Source organism: Mesitornis unicolor, unplaced genomic scaffold (assembly GCF_000695765.1).
Source record: "Mesitornis unicolor isolate BGI_N332 unplaced genomic scaffold, ASM69576v1 scaffold14479, whole genome shotgun sequence".
In the NCBI taxonomy this organism is placed as follows: Eukaryota; Metazoa; Chordata; class Aves; order Mesitornithiformes; family Mesitornithidae; genus Mesitornis; species Mesitornis unicolor.
Window position 1 is genome coordinate 15,530 of NW_010206651.1, and position 22,358 is coordinate 37,887.

Here is a 22,358-nt window from a genome sequence, read left to right on the forward strand (position 1 = left end):
AATCAAAGACCAGGGGGTTGCATGCATGCGTGCGTGATAGAAAGCAGAATGCTGAAAAATTCAAAGTTTGGGTAGTGTGTCACGAAAGCTGTCAGTTTGGTTTTGGTCTCCCGCTGTGGTCTTACCAGAAGGAGTTTGTCTGATCAACTAAGAGAAGATTTTGTACAAAATGCATAAAGGCACTTGGATGAGGCAACCTGTGATTAAAACAATTATGAAGCAAATACATCCCACAGACTGTATCTGTATATATTTTAAATTGCCAGATCAAAATGAGTCCTTTTCTAGTAACATCACATTTGCTTCATACTCCCATTTCACACTGATGACAAAAATCATGGTAGCAACCACAGAACAGTCTGAAATTAGGTAGTTCACTGTACATGAACAAACTTAAGCTCTTCATTTGCCAACAGCCAAAAAATAAAGTCTCAGAATTGAACAAATGCAGTAAGAAAATACCAGAGCCGGTAAGATGACAGAGGAGGTTAATAAAGCTTAAGATACTGTAAATGTAGTACACAATACACATAGATCAGGAATTAGGGAAAAATATCACTTTGCTTTCTCTGCATTTCTTCTGATGATTCTAAAACTAGTCACGGACGACTCTCTTCCTGAAATTTCCTGGTTTGTATTTCTCCATTTTCAAAAAAATAACTATATAGTAATGGGGTGATTTAACTAAAAGCCACATGCTTAAAATAGATAAGTATGTATTTCATATAATGCACAATTCAATTCAAAAACAGATTTATTACTAGATAACATCATCAAGTTAATTATCCATATGATATATGAATCACACATGGTAAATTCTAGATGAATTGGATTAAATTTTCAAGTTACTAAATAACTCTGTTGAATTTATGTCTTGTGGTTTCCATGCCACTTCTGACATTTTCAGCCATTACCTTTTCTACGGAAAGACTAGCAAACACGCCAGCTTAGGTCTAGCACTTCTCCCTGAACCATTTCCTATTTTGGGCATTTTAACTATCTTTTCAGAGGTGCTCTTCATCTAGCATGGATCAGTATCAAGTGGAATTAAATCTGAGTGATCCACACGGAAATCCATACGCAAGCTTGTCTGGACCAGACCAATGCAGACCTTTAAGGCCTCAGGAAATTCAGCGTTAATCGAATTCGAACGCAGCCATATGTTCAGGTATGAATAGGCACAGTGTGTGCTGCACAGTGTGTGCTGTAGTAAGAGTTTTGCACATGATGGAGAAGTATACATCACCAGACGATACCAGAGAGAGGTACAAGGCCCATGCTAGCCTTCATGCCTTCCCTACAGTAAATCTACTCCAAAAGCAAGAACAGCTCCGATCCTGTATGAGGGCTTGCATCCTATGTAAGACCATGATAGTACTGAAGTCCTGGAAAGGCAATAATAAAAGCAGCAAAGTCAGATATCACATATTCATTTGTAATAGAGCACTCCTACCTTTTCAGTTTCATATAATTTTCACTAGCTGCAGGTCTGCATTCAGCACGTTGCACCACTATTCCTTCCAAGGCAAGTTTATCTTGAATGAAAAAAGAAAGCAAAACTGGACATTAAAATAATACTCACCAACACAGTCAACATTTGAAATGTTTTTCACTAATTCAGCATTTAGTAAATATAATGTAATTATAAGTTCTCAAATTTCAAATTAAGTTCTAAAATCTCTGCTATTTATGCACCAAAGAAATAAGCAGGAAAAACATGCTTGGAAAGCTGGTATCCCCTAAACGTCCTCATTTTGACATCAGATGTTTTAGATATTAAGAATGAATCACAAAGATCAAATTTTAAATAAGAAATGGCAACTGTGTGGTCCTCGTTTTTCTAGATTGATGCACTCAGCTCATCTAGGAATTGCTTTCTGGAAATGTGCATTGCATACAGTCAGTGACCATGAAAAAAAATAATCTACAATGGGCACAAGCTGGAACACAGGAGGTTCCACTTAAATTTGAGAAGAAACTTCTTCTCAGTGAGGGTGACAGAGCACTGGAACAGGCTGCCCAGAGAGGTTGTGGAGTCTCCTTCTCTGGAGACATTCAAAACCCGCCTGGACGCCTTCCTGTGCAACCTCATCTAGGTGTTCCTGCTCCGGCAGGGGGATTGGACTAGATGATCTTTTGAGGTCCCTTCCAATCCCTAACGTTCTGTGATTCTGTGATACAAAGAAAACCCAAACATAAAAGTATCCAAAGTCAGTGGAAGATGAAATGAGAGCTAATTTTATTCCTATCTCAGAAAAAGAGTAACCTATTTTCATCTTATTACAATAAAAAAAATCTACAAAACACATTCACTAAAGGAGCATAATGCAATAAAGTAATAATACTACATATGCTAACACTCGGGGAAAAGAAATAAAAACTTACAGTTAGTAACCTAGGAGATCCCATACTGGTTTAGTTAATACAGCCCTCTGTAACCCAGTCCCTTTGTAATCTGATGTGAACACCTTTTAGCTTAAAGCAACACCACCAAACAGAGCACCGCAACAGTACCAGCCTATTCTGTCAAGGTGGAAAAGTCGAAAAATTAAAAGCAACTTGAGGTAGAAAGGAAGAGAGAAGTGATGGTGGCCAAACTCCTGCTTTTCTACTAGGATGTTCTAGTGCATACTTGGGGGAAGCAGAGTGGCAACTTAATCACCTCTTTGGGGCATAATCGGTCCAGTATGTGCAAAACCTCTGGGCATAGCCTTGCATAACAAGAAAGGATGAGTTTCTTAGCTTTAGTGGTTTGGTTAGCTCCTGCTATTTAAAAAACAAACACTTAGAAGTACTGATGCCAAGTGACACAGGGCACTCTGAGACACCTGTAACTTCTCTATTGCTTTACAGGCTGAAATTTTATTACATCTGGAAATTTAAGCCTGCTCAGCCTGAGTAATGCAGAGAGTGATTACTCTGACACCAAGTATTTAAAAATTATTTAATTTAAAATGTCTTGGTTTGATTTAAACTAAATCCTTGAAAGGAATAAGAATGCCATACTTTTCCAGGGAGTTTTGAATGAAACAAAGCAAATTTTTATGAAAACACTTTTGGTTTTACAGATCCGTAAGGTTTACAGTCAGGAGAGACAACTTTGTCAATTTGCTTGACTTCCTGTGTATCACGGACAGATACATTTTATCCTCTTTCTTACCTACAGAACCTAGTAACTTAAGTGTGACTAAACTGGTACTAATATTGCTGCTTAATTTCTGATATAAATTTCCCTCCAGCTTCTAGCAGTTGGTTCTTCTTATATCTTTCTATACTATGCTAAAGAGCCTTTTAGTCCCTGGTGTTTTCTGCCTTGGAAAGTACTTACACATTGTAATCTTACACTACTCAATCATCTTTTCAATAAATGAACTAATTCAAGCTCATGAATTATCTCACCACAAGGTGTTTTATGCCACACTTAAATCAGTTTTGGGGCTCTTATCTGCACCCTGTTCAATCTTGCAATGACATTTTAAGAATACAGAGACCAGAAAATAGACATAATACTAATGTACTGGTCTTACCAAAACCATATACAGACGTAAAGTAAGAGATACAGGAGCTGGAATTTCTCTCACCTCACTTCAGCCATCTCAATGTTATTCAGCAGAATCTCTGAACTCAGAAGAAAATTATTCTCATCTCTTTTAGAACTCAGTGATCTGCCCAGTGCTGGTGGGTTTTTTAAATAGTTCTGGGGTTTTGGGGGTTTTTCTTGGTTGGTTGGTTGGTTGGTTTTTTCAGGGTCTGTGTCCCATGACTCTGTTTCAGGTTTAGAAGGCTAAAACTGGGTTAAGATCAATCTGTCTCTAAAAATGAAGCTTTGGGGGTTGATGGAGCTGACTGACTATTATATTACTAACACGTCTATTTTGAGTCTTTTCTAAGCCTCACATTTTACCTACGTGCTCTGCATTCCCAGTTCCTAGGTGTATAATTGGCTTTGGCTTGGTTAAAATGCATTGTCTTTAAACAGATTCTGTGAATTAAGTGATGCCGGTCACACCATGACAGTCCTGTCATAGCTATTCACTGTCTGACCAGCATTTGTGTCAATCACGACACATTTTATAAGCAGTGATTTTCACTACTGTCCCTCTTGCTAATCCTGGAGGGAGCCCTTCAAACTACAACCCGAGTGGCTTCCTACTGATAATTACTGTCAGTCAGTTTTTAATCTTGTGCTGTGCTTGCTATTTCTTTTTTAGACAGAAATCAGAACGTCACAAGCTTCTAAATTATGTGCAACACGAAAAGCTAAGTGGGCTGCAAACACTGTTACTTTGAACTCACAATCTCTAAAATAAACAAAATTATGCTTGTCTGACCAGAAAACCTTTGTATAAAGCCATGTTTGCTAACATCCATTATATTTCTGACCTTTTCTACCTCTTTAACTCCATGCCAATCTTTCCACTGGTTTCTATGGTACAGTTTCAAGGCTAACTAGCCTGTACCCAGCTGAGCCATCCAGTCTGAACACTGCCATGCCACTGTCAATCTCTCTGCACCTTGCACAATTTTCAGATTATTCTTAAGTTTTAAGATTCAGGCTCAGTGAACCAGATAGCTTCCCCACCCTATTTAAGAAATGAACCTGCCAATTAAATGTGCTTATCCATAGTAATATCTCATCTTTGTTGTCTTGGCTAATACCTTCTTCTAATTACCACTGATCCGGATTTGGCTTTTAATGTTCCAGTCGCTTCACAGTACGATGCTGTCTGCAGTCTCCAAGAACACCACCCTGCAGCTAAGCTGCTCTGCTGTCAAAGCTCATCTGCTGTCCAAAAGCCAAGGTTTATGTCCCGTTTTCCCTGGATCCTCTTGGTGTGACACCCAGACAGTCTAGTAGAAAAAATCTGCGTGCAAACCTCTGGATGCAAGACTGTAGTGGGGGAACACAGCTTTTAGTCCCTTCACAGCCTAATTACCCCTCATTCACCTACTCAGGTTCAGAGGCTTGGGTCTGTCTTCACTTGTTGCAGGACAGGAGCTGCAATGACAAGACATCCAAAGTGCTACATCTGCCTTGATATTTCCATACTCACATCACCCTAGAAGCCAAAGGATGTCTAAGGCATGAAAGTGGCAATTCCCTGTTAAAAGTACTTACTCAAAATAAAGCAGATAGTACAAGACAAATGAATAGGTCTGGAAGACTAGTTAAGATCAGTGATCAGAAGGGAAAATAGACATTTTCCCAAGCATCTTACACTCTCAGTTGCCCTTTGTGGGGTGACAGATACAAGTACACTGTGAGTGCAGATCTGGGGAGGCACGTCTACACAACCCATAGCTTCATCATTAGCTGTCAAATGCACGCTCACCCCAACCTCCCTGCCTAAATGGACCAGTGCCAATATAGCAATTGCAACTGTTGACTCTTTCAGTGAGATGATAGGGAGATATGCTGGGGAAATGCCAATTCCAGGTTCAAATGCTGCTGACAATCACCATCAAATTAATAGAATGTGGTTAAAAGCTTAAGGCAATCTTAATGAACAGGCACTGGGGAAATTTACTGGAATTGCACAGAAAATGGTCTGATAGGGGTTGGTTTGGGTCTTTTCTTGAGACAGAGACGGGCTGGCTTGGAGGTTTTAATGCGTTTTCTACCTGTACCCAGCTCAAATTTTCAGTCACTGGGTCTTGTTTAGACCATTGATTGCTAAGCTGAAGAGCCTGCTATGAAAGCATTTCTGCCCATTCAGACAGTTTCGTACTCTCCACATTTATCAAGCCTAATAAGAATAAATCATGTATTCTCAAATCTTCCATTAGGCCTATTTTTCAGCTTCTTAAATGATTCTTATTGGCCTGAGAAAGTTCAGCTCATAGATGTCACTCCTAAGACATGGTCTCTCACAGCCAGACTTGTCAGCAGTGGAACAGGATCTGGAGTTTACCAACTCCTGCTCTTTGTGAGCAGTGCTAGGGAAGGAGGAGATGAAGATCTGCCTTAGGATGCATAATTCCCAGGCAGCAGGAAAAAGTGGAGGAAAAGTAAGGACAGGCTATGGGCACGTGTGCCTCCAGCTCCTCAGCAGGTAGAAGTTGGGCTGTTGCTTCCCAGAGCCCAAGTCGCAAGCTCTGGTAGTTCCCACTGCCCACTTACACCATTGTTCAGCTTCCCAGGCTACTGCATATGATGGCTGAACAAGGGGCAGCCCTCTCCCATACTAGACCTCAGCTCTGCTCTTCCCAACCAGAGGTATTATGTGACACCTCTCTTCCATTCACAGGGCAGCCTCAAAGCTGGTTCCCATCTCATACCACCTTTCCCTGGTAGCTACGCAGCCAGAGAACAGGATCACCCCGTCTTCACTTGGCACTCCCTTATTTAGGCATCCAAAGATACCAACACTACATTTGTTTCACTCACCACCACACAGAATGATGACCTCCTGTTCAGTCATCAATGATGTGTTATACGTAGGACAGAGCCTCTGCCCTAACCCTCCTGCAAACATATGTACTGCAAGTCTTGTCCTGGGCATATAAACTTCTTATTTCATGATATTACAATGTTATCCTAATCAACTACCCAAATGGCTCTGCATCAGCAATGTATCTCCCTAGTGATTACCTTCTCAGTCTGCACCGTCTTCAAACTCCATCAGTAACTATCTCCTTCTTGATCACTGACTAAAACCAGACAGGACCAAGAACCAACTCACAGCAACATTTTAGTGGTAATTCTCTGCTTAACATTTGCTAGTTTGAAGCCTGCAGATAATTTTTGTATAGTTAATTGAAAGGTAAACTAATACAGTATATATTCTAATTCAAAATGACAAATAAGACATACTCAAAGATTTAACAGAAAAAAGCATCACCTCTGCTCAACAAATTGTAAATAAAAAAAAAAGGGTGAGGGAAATTTTGGCACAATCTATTTTCCCTCCACAAACAAAGGTTAGTATTATATTACTCTCCCTTAATTTTTACCTGATTGACTTCCAAGTTAGATGTTTTATTGTTTTTCATACCGTTCCTTTTCATTTTTAAATACCTGGGCCATCCAATTCACCTTTCAATTACTGGCACAGCATTTGCTTTTTCAGTCTTGTAGAACTGCAGTGCTCAAAAATTATTAAAAATATGAACAACACCGTTGTTATTATTGGAATGAGAATGTCTATGCTACCAACATTGTGAAATTGCAGCTATTGAATTGTTTAATTGTCCAACAACCTGACCAATTTTCTCTTATGACATTAAATGACTAGCAAATTGCCTCAATAAACCAAACAGATCTCATTCACACAGCTTCCTAATACACTTCAAAAATTCTCTGCCTCTTATAGCTGAGATTTCTCCTCATATCCTTTTGTTCTGTAATAAATAAAAGTAGCCGTTTTCTGTAACCCAGGTAATTTTCACTGACAGCAGACTCAGTGAAGCTGATGCTGTTTGGACACGTGAGTAAGCTGAACCATCAGAAAAGCACCAACTTTCCTGTGGCGTGCTCCAGTCCTGAATCCTCAGCTCCATGGCTTGCTCAAGTTTCCAGACCACGAGGTTCAGAAGAAAGATGGAAGTTGAGGAGGAGTAAGGATATTTTCCAAAAGGAAACATGTAGGACAGAATAAGGGGCAGATGCCTAGCCCCCTCTTCCTTGGACTTATTTTCCAGTGTAGCTGATAAACACCAGCACTGCAATCTTATTGTCTCCAGAATGGCTTGTCTGACTGAGAAGAATCTGAAAAGCATCGTGGATTGCCCTTCTGCAGCAGCCCAAAGGGTGAGTAACTTGGAAATGGAGTATTTTTACTACAGCCACTCTCTTAAGTGTGTGGAAGAGTGCTCAGTATATTTTCTGACTTAATCTGGAACCAAAACAACATCCTTTCCATTGCTGTATTCCTGCACTTCTCCTTACTTGAATGGCCAATTCCAGCATATGGGTGACACTAACAATTTGTGAAACAGCACTCACTTCGTGATAGTCACCAAAAATTGGCAAGCAGGATGCTTCAGCTGTACAAGGCAGAAACAGAGGCAGTTCGCTCATGGTATGGGAGAGCACACAGCGACAAGTTTCTCTGTCTCAATCCAAGTGGGAAGCAAGAAGATCTGGGATGCTCTGGGCACATCTCAGCTATCACGCATCTAGAGCACAACACAAAGACTCTCTCTCAGAGCACCAGAATGGTCGAAGGCTCTAACTTGATCGCAAGGAATACTTACATACAAAATGAACTTTTGGATGAAAGGACAGAAAAACAGAAATTCAATTCCTCCAGGCATCGCTACACCTTCAGAAACAGTGAGCTACATGAAACCTCCCCAACAAAACTACATGTGCTGCAATACCGTATGTGTTACCAAGTGCACAGGAAGAACGAGGGCTCTTTGGAAAAGTTGTAACATGGAACGGAAAGCAGAAAAACTTCATAAGGATATGCCAGGCTTTCATTTCATGTTACAGATGACTGTAAGCTGCAGTGAAGTAAAGTTACATGGGTATGTGGTGATGAAAATTTTACAGTAGCTCTACATTTTTCAAGTCTCAGAGGTTTAAATGTAAATATTCATGATCTCCATAGAGTGTATTTTCCACATCAAATCGATTTTGAATATTTTATCACACAAACCACTAAAATGATTTTACATGATCTTTCAAAGAATACTCATTCAGAAAAGTGGAAAATCTCAACTGCAAGTGTTAGAACATTGAGAAGATGATGAGCACGAAAAATTAAGTGAGCAGACACCATTCTGTAAGTGCAGCCTCTCAAAATGTACAGCTTAGCTGACCATGAAAAATTTCATGTTTTACAAAACCCAGCTCTTCTTGGAAATCCCTACTTATTTCTGCCAAGACATTCCTACTTCAGCTTCAAAGTATTTCAAGATCACTCTGTAAGATGAAAGCACCACAGAAATCACTCTTTTTGGGTTTAACAGCCCCTAAGATGGTTAAGCACTGTAGCTATGCACAATCTAAGCACATTAACTGCATTTTCTATCACTTCACAGTAAACTAAACTTGAATGAATGTCTCCTGTAATGGAAAAAAAAATCATAGTTGAAACTAATTGGCTGTTTCATTTTCTCAATTATTCACTCAATCACTGTGAAAGGAGTTAATTTTGAAAAAAGTTCAAATGTTTAAAAATCAGAAACTGTTTAAAAAATAGAAACACTGAAATCTCTTTGACTGAAGTTATGCTAAACATATCAATGGCATCAAAGGGTTAAAACTAAAACCATGACTAATTCCTGATAAATCAAATCTAATGAATAATATCTGCTTAATATATCACATACAGCAGTAGAAAAATTTAGTGCTAAGGATACTCTGGCAAGGAGAACAGCAAGTAAAAAAACCCTGCATTTATTTCTACTAGATTTCTTTATCAATTAATAAAATACTATAGTGATGACTCTACAGTATTGATAAACAGCCTTAGACACAGTGGGAGCAGCAGCAATAAAATATTTAGAAATAGAGCAGAAGAATTTACAGAAGAATAATTTGACTTTTCACTGCTAAACGGGCAAAGCAGGAGACATCCACCTGTGAAGTGAAAAAGACATCTTGAAAAAGATGGGACCTCCTCTCCAGGTCCAGCCCAAGGTAAGTGCTCACTGCCACCCATGCTGGGGAATGCACGCTGCGGCTCCCGCCTGCTCCCCACGGAAACACAGGGATGTGTGGAGAGCTCTCCCTTTCCTGCTCCAAGCTGCAAGTGTTTAAAGGGGAAACCTTTTCCCAGGAAGCAACTGAGAGTGCATCTCAGAGCAAAGATCCATGGAGAGGAGACAGCCATTTGATTCAAGTGTGCTCTGCTGTTTCCTCCTCCCTGTACCGAAGTGTTGCTAAGCTATAATGTTATGTGATGCTCAAACCTATCTGTAGGCACACTAACCCTTTGTTCCACAGGGCAGCCGAGTTGTTTCTATCGAGAAAGAACAAACTGATGCTAGATGGCCTTGGTGACTTAAAAAACATCACCAAAATAAATAGTAGATCAGTTTATATCTATGGCACAGAGAAAGGCAAAAGGTGAAACCTAATCATGCTGCAGTTCTTATGCTGTTGTAGATAATACTTCCCAAATGGAAGTTTTCAACACAAACTCTAACCAGTCAGACCAACAAGTCCTCAGCGTCACTTCCAGAGCATCTCCTGTGAAAGCAGCTTACCCCTGTGCACGTGTCCAATAAATGAGGAATATCTATGTGCATGCACTCCATAGATGACATCCCCCTTGCACAGGCAGGGACACCTTTCCTCTCAATGTTGTCCTGCTGTATGCATCAGGTACTGTAATCAGTACCAAAAAAGTGTGAAAAAAAAGCTTTGCGAACATTAAAATTCTTGAAACATAAATGAAACCACCTGTTTAACACCATAGGCACTAAACACGATTTGGCCAGCTGATACTACAAATACATCTTAAAGTATTCAAAATAAGGTGTCATTTAGAATAGTGGTATGCACTTCTGTGAATAACCAGGAAAACTATGTAAACTTCTTTGACTTAAAGGAAAGAAAGAAAGAAAGAAAGAAACAGTTGTTGTACCCTTCTTCCCTTATACAGTTAAATGCAAATTCTCCTTTACAGTCATATTCCCGATATCTCCCTGCATACACAGCTGATACGCCACCTACTGCAAACAGAGCTGACAGTCGGAGCAATGCTAGCAGCATTTCCATTCCAACATCGTGCCAGAGCTGAACAAAGGTGCTTTTTTTAACAAATCTCTTTGCAAGCTGACAAGAAGCAAGCAAGATAGCTGGCTTTTTGTCCTGGCTTCAATAATGGAGAGAAAAATAAACAGAGGAGAAAAAGAATGCGAAGAAAAACACAGCAACTCTGAAGGCTCGGAGCAAGACAAGGACTATAGAACGTCTCTGATTACTCTGAACGTTGGTGGCTATCTATATATCACACAAAAACAGACACTAACCAAGTATCCAGATTCTTTTCTCGAAGGGATCATAAACGGAAAAATAATGTGCCCATTTGATGCAGATGGTCATTACTTCATAGACAGAGATGGACTCCTTTTCAGACACATTCTTAACTTCCTACGAAATGGAGAACTTCTTCTACCAGAAGGGTTTCGAGAAAATCAACTTTTGGCACAAGAAGCAGATTTTTTCCAGCTTAAGGTACTCTCGGACGCAGTGAAATCAAGGTGGGAGAAGGAACAGCTAGCATCTCGAGAGACTACTTTCCTGGAAATAACAGACAGCCACGATCGTTCACAGGGACTTAGAATCTTTTGTAATGCTCCCGAATTCATTGCAAAAATAAAATCCAGAATTGTACTGGTGTCCAAAAGCAGGCTGGATGGATTTCCCGAGGAGTTTTCGGTATCTTCAAATATTATTCAATTCAAGTACTTCATAAAGTCTGAGAATGGTACCCGACTGGTACTGAAGGAGGACAACACCTTTGTCTGCACCCTGGAAACTCTTAAGTTTGAGGCTATAATGATGGCTTTAAAATGTGGATTTAGACTGCTGACCAGCCTGGATTGTTCCAAAGGGTCAATTGTTCACAGTGATGCACTTCATTTTATCAAGTAATCAGAAAGGCAAAGGAAATGAGCATGCAGCCAATAAATCTCCCTGACCTGCAGCCTCCTGGCATCACAAATAACGTGTCTAACTAGCCTTGTACCACTGAGCTCGGCTGCTAATCAATTGATGTGAGCTAATGGTATGTAAATCTCATAACAACATCCATCTCTGGCTTACTTTAGCTGAATGAAAATTTTATGCCTGAATTTAATAAAAATTATCTGCTAAACATTGCAAACACAGACTGAACGCATTATGCTGTTTGTAATATGTTTTCTCAATGCTGTCTTTTTCAACCAGAGTCTAGCTGAATTTCTGTGTACTTGTATGACTAACATGCATACACCTAACTGCTCTGCTGAACAGCAGTGAGAGTATTTTCATATAATAAGCAGGCTTAAAATACGTTGTGCTTATAACAAATTCAGAATGGTTTACAACTTGAATAAATGATTTTGAACGTTTGTTAGTGTTTATGCTATCTATTGTACTGAATTTGCAAAAAAAGAGATTGAAAGAGGGCTTAAAATTAATTATCTTGATTTTAGAGTTAAATGATTTCTCAACTAATTTAAAACCAAATTTATAGCTCTGTTACTACATTAACAGCAATTGCTAAAAGCACATAAAGCAACCAAATAATGCTGGGAGGGTTAGTTCTATTATGGGAAATGAGTCCAATCTGCACAGAGTGTTAACTTTTCTAATTATATATCCATATCAAATGGCCAATAAAAATATCTGACATCAAGCCTCATGTAACAGGTTTCTAGTAATGACATCCTACAATGCTAAAGACCTTTTTTCTAACTAATCATTTGTGCTTATAAGGACAGGGAATTAACAGAGCCCTTGCTTTGCGCAACGGCTTACTAAAAGCAACTACTACTATTAGTTTGGAATAGACCACCTGCTGGCATTTAAGATGCATCACTCTAAGAAACAGAATAAACACCTTCTTTCTCCTCATCTCCATTATTTATCATCTCTTTTCATTTATATGTTAAACAAAGTTTTAATAGCTTTTATGGAACAACTGTATCTAATTTAACCACAGGCATCACAAACTAGTCACTTCGCAAAAGCAGACTGAAAAATCATCTCAAAAAGGAGCTGTACTAACTCTTAAGTTTTGTCCATCATTGAACTCCACCGTTGCTCACAGCTCATATGAACTCAAAATTCAAGTAAAATGCTTGAAAGAAAAAAAAAAGAAAGAAAAACCAACCAAGTAGTTTCTCAACTTTCCCAAAGCATTAATTCTGTATAGAGAAAAAAATACTGTCAACAAAATGTAGTACAATCCATACTAGAAGTGATAACCAAGGGAAACAGCTAGTACAAGACAGGCTGAGAACAGTTGTCTTTCAGATTTTAGAGGGAAGAAATCCATCCTGAGTAGTAGTGACTGGGAACGCAAAGGCAAGGTCCACTTATTCTTCAACATGAAACTTTCACTGGTAACATAGAGTAGGTGCTATTAACTAGGTCCCTCATCAGAGATGAATTAAGAGGGGGTCTCTACATCTCCAGACCAGGCAGCAGTGACTGAAACATACTCCAATAAGATTCTACCAAACAGAGAAATCCACCCTCTCCAGAATACTCCATCAGGATGAACCCACTGTACAGAAACAACAAACTTTCCTACCCAGTCCCCATGTCCCCAGACTTACAGATCATAAAAGGTGTGGTTCTAAGTGGAACTTTTCCAAACTGAACTATTTAAAAATCCAATCACCCTACATTTCAGGCATACAAGCTGAGAAACTGTTTATGTATCCCAAAACTTCTCTGAGTTTGTCCAAATACATTAACTATCTACAAACAGAAGATATGTAGTAAAATACAATTCTTCAAATACACCATCACTGTGTGTCACCCTTCCTCCTTTCCTCTCCCAAGTTATTTTCAAATTGATATCTCATAAAAATTCCTCATTAACCACTAATCTTGTATATACAAGAATATGTAGGACTTCTGTGAAAAGTAAATGTGAAAGCTCAACTAAAAGAAATCCAAAATCCTGCTGAGCTTCTAGGACAAGAACTAGAAACATCATCACACAGAACAATGACATGAAAAGCCTTCTGTGGAGACACTTCTGTACATGAGCAAGACCAAGTGAGAAGACAGTCTAAGAAAGCTCCATAACAAATCTACAGGTTTGAAAGAAGCACACTCTGTGCTGTCAAATACTCAGCCTGCAGAAGCACAAAGTCTGGAGGAGGCTGTTGCTCCTAGGATGTCAAATCATCCATCTGCACTTCAATGCTTTTGGTTATAACCTTCACTCATAATGGATCTTTGACATCTAAAATGTCGTTGCAGTTGAAAAGAAAAATAGCAAAAGCCAATTTTGATTTCAAACAATTAACATACTTCTATGTTAATTAAAATATATTGTGATTGCTTGCCTTTCAGTTGTTCTCTTAAGATGCTAAACATCAAGGAACCGTTAGCACTTTAGTACCAGAAAGCAGTACCAGTCTTTCATTGTAGCAGGACTTCACTCAGGAAAAAGCAGTAGAGAATTTGATGGGTCTGCATTTATTGCAAAAAATATTTTTTGAAAATAAGCTATTCACAAGCTGGTAATCGCAGGTAAAATTCAAACCATCTGAAACCTCTTTTAAGAATATTCTATAGCTGTTCTTAAAAGATTTACCAGAAAGCTTTTATTTGCCAGGCTTATGGTTCAGAGTACCTACTTCCCTCTTAACCCACGAAAAAGAACTTGAAACCTTTTTTTTTTTTAAAGTGAAATATGTACATCTCTAATTATTTGTAAAAATAAATTCCTATGTTGTTTTATTTTTTTATTTAAAATCCAATGATTCATTACCTTAAACACTTCTCACTGTATTTTTTTTCCTATTTCTGTGTAAATAACACTGACATCTATGGCATACATGTAAAGTCATCTGCTGTAACACTAACTTCAATCTTGTCTTCTTTCCCCATTTCCATGAGCATTCACGCATTTCTACAAGCGCCAGTGAAATTTTTACATGCCATCTCTGATCAAAGGCACCTCACTCAGCTGTTGGATTCACGCAGCAGAAACAGAAGGAAGAGAGGGGTAAAAAATTCATTCTCTTCCCTGTTCACACTGAACAGATCCACAGCTACATCGAACCACACCATATCAGCTACTATCAGACACTTCAAACTAGTTATAAACTTGAATAATTTTTCAAACCGGGGGTGTGTGTGTGTGTGTGTGTGTGTGTGTGTGTCTTACTTTGGTATATGAACAAAATGACCACATAAAATGTCCATGCTCTGAATAACATTTCCTTTTTACTCCATAAATATACTAAATATAACACAAATATATTTGACATGGGTTTAGTCACTCAGGTGGCTACTTATGTTCCACCATGGTAGCATGTGCCAGAAAAGGTACCCAGTTATACACCAGTTACCTTTTCTGTCTTTCCTTTAAGGTTGGAAATTTCATATTTAATACTACTATGACAATGAGAAAGCTGCAAAATCAACTGCTTAAAACAGAAATACTAACTGTTGTTCTAACATTACGTAGAATACAATGTGCATGCAAAGTATTTCTGTTCATCTTGCCCTCATTAAGACTTGGATCTCAACGAACTTATCAGAACAGTCCCACAAGTACCAGGAAGGAACAGCATTTCTCTGATGATCTTCAGTGGCTCAGGTTGGAGTAAAAAGAAACTTCCTCCCTTTCCCCAAGGAGGCACTGAAGCTGCTCCCAGGCTCAGCCAGCTCCACTTGCCTCCCTGCCCATTTTCTTGGGTAAGAAAAGGGGCCACCAAGCAGAAAGGACAGAGGGGGTTAAGGCAGGATTGATGCCCATACACTACAAAAAGAGTATCCTTGCTCCTATTAATTCCTTGAATGACTGCTCATGAAAAAAACAGACACAGCTGCCAAACTGACCAAAATACCCACACTTGAATGCCCATCTCTTCCATTGGTGGAGGAGAAGCCAAGGGCTCTTTTCTCACACTTGGCAGTAGGCTGGCACAGGTACCCACTATTTGGTTTATTTCTACATAAGGACAAAACCTGAGAGTGGCTGTACTATGTCAGCCTGAGGTCTGTCTTGCCCAGCGTCCCCTGGTGACTGTGAGCTGTTTCCATCCCCTGACGCTTCACATCTCTGGGCAGAATTCCCATTTTTGACACTTTGATCCTCACACCCTTCCCCTTATCTTGTTCCCCTTGCCTTCATCACACAATTAATTTTCATTTTTCTTTCACTATACCCTTCCCTTTCACCAGGCAGGTTGTAGGGCTTTACTAGGGATGCCTAGGAAAGAATATAAAATCAGGAAAAACGTATATGATGCTCCCTTGAAGTATTTCCTCAGTCTGCAGCCACACACTGCTCAATGACTTCTAGAGCCAGGGGTGGTTTCTGGAGGTAGCCTTGATGCCATAGAATACACAGCCTACACAACAAGGCCAAATTACAGCTCCAAATCCACATCTTCAGTGCCTGCTCACCCACTGACCAGTGTTTCACAGCAGCATAATTGCACTATTGACATTTTCTAACACTCATATTTTATTTTTAATTGTCTTTCTTCATTCATACCTATTACTACTGTGTAAGTGACAACCGGTCACTTCTTTTCTACAGTAGGTAATATTTCTCTAGATCCTAAAGAGGGGAAAAAACTACATCATCATTTGCAGCAAACAGTGACATTGTTATTTTCACCTCTTACTTAAAAGCATTACAAGGTTTCCTTTCAATAAGATGAGAACAGCTTAAGAAAATGATCTTCCTCCTTCTCTCCCTATTAGTATACAAGCAGAATAAGGGCAGGCAACAAATATTACAATTTAATAACAGCTGTGCCTCATTCATTAATTTATTTGGGTAGAAGGGTCATGTTGCCCTAATTCTGTTGACTAATGAATCAGGATTGGGGATGAATGGGACAAGTTAACCTGGGTCTATGACAAAATCAGTTCTTATTTTCTTAGGCTAGAATTATTTCATCTTTACTAAATAACTATTTCCTAACCATAATTTTGTCTCCTGTCCTGCAACATAGGGCAGAAATTCTTAGATTGACAGTAAAGTGACTACTAGTTAAAAACCTGAAGGTATTTTCATAGACAGGCTTGCATAATTTACTAGGTTGAAACAAAAGCAATTGCTAAGGCATGAGAAATTTAAGATTTGAAAATTAACATATAGGTTTTAATTACTTTTGAAATAGACATTCTGTAAGTCCTATGTACCTGTATATCACAGAGAACATAATCTCAAAACAATGCCTCCATAAATCATCATCATTCGCAATAAAATGCCAGAAAACAAGAAGCATGGCAAGGCCTGGGGAGGGCACAGGGAGATGTATGATGACACCTGAAGAAGCACTGAGGAAAAGAAAGTGCAGTTGCCTTTCTTTCTGAAAGAAATTGCCCAATATCCTGTAGAACAGTTGATTTCTTGTCCTAAAAATGTGTGTACTAGCAGTAACACACACAGCTAAAGCAATAGTCTCCCAAAAAGCTGTTTCTATCTGCACTGGTAAAATTTTAACATCATTGCCACTATCATGTAACACCACGTTTGTTCATTTTGAGCTTTGGAAAACAAAACTGCTCTGCCACTTCAGAAACAAAACCGTTCACAAAGCTGGTACAATAATTATAGCTTTAAACAGCAACTACTCACTTAAAACTATTAGGACATGATAACATGCAAGTTCAACACGTTAAGGTTTCAAAATCAAGTAGTTAGGAGATGACTGTTATGTATCGAGCCCTTCTGAAGGTCTGTAAACTTCTGATAATGCTAAAAATGGCCACAGTATTGCTTTGTTTACTGGTGTTGTGACTTTAGGGGACATAACTTTGGTTTATAGAGAGCCCATGAAACCCACCACCTTTCTGGACATTAAAGGGGGACTCCACTAGTTCCACCCCATGCATTATTTCAGTTACCTGACAAACCAGTTCTCTACACTTTTCCAGGATACATCTTTTTTTTTTGCCTTTGACAACACCCTATCCCAGGCCTTCAACAGCAGCTCTGTTTCAGGTATGGAAAGCCTGGCAGCTTTCCTTGCTCACATCTCCTGAAGGGAGATTCGGCATCCTGTGTAAAGGGGTGGCACTTCATCAGCCATAGGAGCACACCAAGGAGATGAGAATTCAGATTTAAAAGCCCAAGCCTGCTTGCTAGAGAAATGCCCAAGGAAGGTGAGGATCCAAGGGGCTTGCTGGAGCTGTGGGATGCTCAGGGAAGCGAGAAGTGCCGGGCTCCTTTAGCAGCAAGGATGAGGAAGGAGCAGAGAGGTGACAGTGTCCACAATACCTGAGCACTAAGAGATGAAGAGGGCCCAGGGATGCCATGTCAGTGACCATCACCTGGGGGCTTTGGGTTTATGCAGTTGGCAGATGTCCACACAGTGCAACACTGAGTTTGTATAACACAAGTAATGTCTAATGATCCTGAAACTACCACATTAAAAAAAAACAAAGTAAAATAAATTTCTCTTTCGGCTTTGTTAGGTTTCAGAAAGGCAATTATCTTTTTTGCAGCAGAAGTCAGAGGAATTCCCTTTCTAAAAAATATGTTAACAGAAAACCTTGAGCTACAAATCTACTACTGCAGCTCCACAGAAAGCTACTTGTTATCTCAAAGAAGGTTCTTGATTTTGTACCATAGTGAAGAGATGAAGAAAAAAAAGAACAGGTCAGAGATGGGTACAGGTTCTCTCAATTAGGAAGAAAAAAAATAAGCAAACAACCTAGTGATGAACAGGCTAAGAATCAAAAAAATGTAAACAGAACAAGCAACTGTAAAACCAAACCCAGTCATCTGTTGCCTCTCTACTACTTAAAAAAAGCCTTTGGCGAGTATTAGGAATAAAGTAGTACATTTTCTCAATGCTGAAACCGGTAATCTCAGAGGAGACAAATTAAAGGTCCTGCAGCTCAGGCTGATAAGACTCAGCCAAACAGAAAAAGGTACTCTCAGGTTAGGAGTCTTATCAATATTGGCTTTATCTAAGGCCTGCAGCATGGCCAGGACTTGTGATATTTCCAACACACTTCCTAAAATGATCAGCAAATAGTGTTTTTCCCCAACAGGACAGAAATGTAACACGTAGGCTATTTTATGTCTCCTTATATGATGATAAAAGTCCACCTCTATAAGACTTTTCTGCCATGCACAGATGATGATTTCAGGGTTTGCCCACAGAGTACACTGCAGAAATTCTTAAGACAACCCGTACAACTAGAAAAATACGCTGTAGCACAGCTACACACTGTTCCTGCTCCTGTATCACCACAACTGTTGGCAAGATGCTAGGGATGGAAAAGCCGTATAGCTCAGGAAGAGCCCAAATGAGCTCTGCTAAACTGTTTCCAGAAAAAAAGCATCCAGAAAGCTCAGGTCCTACCATGCTGCAGCCTCCAGGGCTCTTGCAGCTGCAGATAGCAAAGGCAGAAGAAACGCACCACCTTATAAGAGCTGCTGCTCTCGCCTTTGCCTTCATTGTCTTCCTCATCAAAAGCTTCTTCCATGGTTAAAAAGAAGAAACTTCAAGCATCCTTGATACAAGCTGTGTAACAACAGTAAAGAACTGTGCACTTGCAGCCCAGAAGGCCAACCACATCCTGGGCTGCATCACAAGAAGTGTGGCCAGCAGGGCAAGGGAGGTGATTCTGCCCCTCTACTCTGCTCTGGTGAGACCTCACCTGGAGTACTGCTTCCAGCTCTGGGGCCCCCAACACAAAAAGGACACTGAAGTGCTGGAGAAGGTCCAGAAGAGGGCCACAAAGATGATCAGAGGAATAGAGCACCTCTCCCTGTGAAGACAGGCTGAGAGTGTTGGGGCTGTTCAGCCTGGAGAAGAGAAGGCTCTGGGGGGACCTTATTGCAGCCTTCCAGTTCCTGAAGGGGTCCTACAGGAAAGCTGAGGAGGGACTTTTTACAAGGGTAGGTAGTGATAGAATGAGGGGGAATGGTTTTAAACTGGAAGAGGGTAGATTTAGACTAGAAATTAGGAAGAAATTATTCACTCTGAGGATGGTGAGACACTGGCACAGGTTGCCCAGGGAAGTTGTGGATGCCCCCTCCCTGGCAGTGTTCAAGGCCAGGTTGGACAGGGCTTTGGGCAACCTGGTCTTGTGGGAGGTGTCCCTGCCCATGGCAGGGAGGTTGGACCAGATGATCTTTAAGGTCTCTTCCAACCTAAACCGTTCTATGATTCTAACTGGGAAGAAAAATTGGGGGAAAAGAAAAAAAAGCAGAGCCTGAGACTTAACAGTACTGGATCAGGCTAAAGGTTTGCTTTGCTCTGCACTGTGACTCCAGTAAAGTGGCAAAAAAGGGATATCCACAAAGAAGCCTAAGGGCAGAGCAGACATGTACGATTCTCTCACTGGATGTGCCTCTCAGTGTCCACCAGGATTTTTTGGCTTGAGGTCTCTCTCTCTCTCTTTTGACTTGAGACATCTTCCGAATTTTAGTACCCTTTGGTGGATTTTTTTTCACCTACCTCTTTGGCCTCCTCTAAGGTCATGTAAGCCTTTAGCAAATACCACCTTCACATTCACATCTTCTGGTGATGAATTCAATAGCTCAATTACATTCTGAGTGCAAAACCACCTCTTTATATTTACTTTGAAACTGCTTCCTGCTAGTGTTACATCTGCTACACACCAGTCCTATACTGGCCAAGGCAGCAAGCATTTGATCTCCCTCTGCTCCTTTGATCCACCATTCAAGGCTCTAATTTGCAATACTGCAAAGGTCTCGACTCATCAAATGCAATCGTGCTGGTAGGTGGGCGAACTGCAATCATCAGCAAAATCTCTCACAGAAGACAAACACAATTTGCAGAGTCACAACCTGCGATGCCAGGCACGGCTGAAATTCCTGGGATTTCTCAAGAGTCAGAAGGGAAGACCAAGCAAGAGCTCTGATACAAGCCAAAAACATGCTTCTGCTTAGTGCAATACTTTGACAAGCAGGATGTAGACTTTGCTGGGATTCACTCCCACCGCTTTGAATCAGACTCTGTTCTCAGGGTAGAGACTGTATGACAATAAATACACCAGTGCTGCTCAGACAAACATAAGCATTAGAATATTCATACAGGATACTAAAATAAATAGCCAGAGTCTAAGGACACTAAGGCCAAGTATGCAAGTTCTTAAATTTAACTCTAGTTAGTGCTGATCTACATTAAATCCATGTCCTTTTTGCTGTTCTACCAGTGCATCTTTCCTGATGCTCCACAATGTTTATTATAACCTGGATGACAGACTTTGACTATATATATATCTTAAAGCAGGAATTGTTGCTTCTGTGTGTGTTTTAACAGCTACAAATGGAGCCTCATTACTGATCAGGGCTCATAGAACTACTGGGAAGCCCATATTTTAAGTTTTGTTGCATTTATCTGTCAACAAAACCAGTTACATTTCCATGACAAAAACTATTTTGGTGGTTTGAAAACAGCCGATTCCATAACTAAGTTATCTTCAGCACAGAGTTTCGAGTTAATAATTAATTTAAGAATTACTGTTTTATTCCTCCTGATTATCATTCTTCAGTTAGAGTTTCACTTTTAAAGTAAAATTAATATATGTTAACTGTTTTAAAGTGGATGAAATAAAATGTTTGTTTAGCAGCTTTATGCAGTTCTGTGTCATAATATACGAACTCTATGCCTTTAACAAAACAATTGCTGATTTTACTGCATGAAGTGCAGTGTATCAAAGTGCCTACACGAAATTTCAAATATTCCAACGTAGGTATAATCAACACCTGATTTTCTTTTTAATTGAGACATCAAAAACTGAAGCAAGTGTGGTCTACAAACAATTCAAGTGTTGTATATCTGTGTCCACAGTCAACCATGTACATTCACTAGTGGCAAAATTTAAATACTAAATTCACACTATATTGTCTTCAGCAGCACAGATAATTTATTCCTTTTACCCAAATTAGAAATGGTCCCAATGGTGTCTCTTCCTTCACTAGAAGGCATTTGCATTACTCACTGGCAGGGTCAGGGGAAGAGATGACTAAAACCTTGTCCAAAAGCATGTTAAGTACTGAAGGCTGCCATATGCTATAAACTTACATCAAAGACTTTAAGAGAGGAAATTTGGATACAACAGGAGTTCAACTGGCTTGAAGAAGGTTCAAGAATTTCAACTAGTAGGTTGCACATAACACTCCTCGATGTACACATCCTTGAAGACAAAGGTGCACCTGCAGTTCGTGTAGAGGGCTGATACATTCTCAAAGCTCAGGCAACATCATAATCAATTGCTGCCCATGCAAATTTCATTTAACGCACGTCCACAAGGACAGTCTATAAATACATTTGCTTTTACATGAGAATGCGTTTCTTTACCATATCATTCCCAACAGACTACACAGGTTCCACGCAGCTTCTGTGTGATTTTATGTGGGGGAGGAGGGGCAGGTCACACTTTAACTGGCAGAAATGCTTGGTTTTCACAGCTTCTGTAACCACTGACAGCACTTTCAGGTAGGTGCAAGCAAAATCATAAGCAAACAGGAGCTACATACACATATTTGGGTTTCCATCACTTTCTCAGCATCATATAGGAAGAAGCAGAGCCAATTCTCATTTTTCTTTTCCTTTAGCTGAGTGTACTTTGCTACATCCCTTTCACATTGAATGGAAACCAGCCTTCAAGCACTAAACAACACTGGCTGAATCCCTGAGCACTGTTTATCACATGCACCAAACAAACAGGATCTCCGTATGGAAAAAGTGATCTAAAATTATCAAACTGCATATGCAAAAGGAGCTCAAAT

The 22,358-nt window shown here is 39.8% G+C and overlaps 2 protein-coding genes across 2 annotated transcripts in view; one reads left to right on the plus strand and one right to left on the minus strand.

The window, feature by feature from the left end:
- Positions 1-1,449: 1,449 nt before the first annotated feature.
- The window catches only part of LOC104546456 (general transcription factor IIF subunit 2-like), a 40,976-nt gene continuing 20,067 nt past the window's right edge, over positions 1,450-22,358 (minus strand). The window contains exon 6 of the mRNA XM_010191854.1: positions 1,450-1,535. Within this exon, the coding sequence (XP_010190156.1) occupies positions 1,450-1,535 (86 nt within the window). The remainder of the gene's footprint in view (positions 1,536-22,358) is intronic.
- KCTD4 (potassium channel tetramerization domain containing 4) lies at positions 10,620-12,009 on the plus strand. The gene has a single exon (XM_010191853.1). The coding sequence runs from the start codon at positions 10,778-10,780 to the stop codon at positions 11,549-11,551; it is 774 nt and encodes a 257-aa protein (XP_010190155.1). The 5' UTR covers positions 10,620-10,777; the 3' UTR covers positions 11,552-12,009.

Bases quoted from the DNA above. Each gene is read 5' to 3' on its own strand.
- KCTD4 (XM_010191853.1), top strand. From the start codon at position 10,778: ATGGAGAGAAAAATAAACAGAGGAGAAAAAGAATGCGAAGAAAAACAC.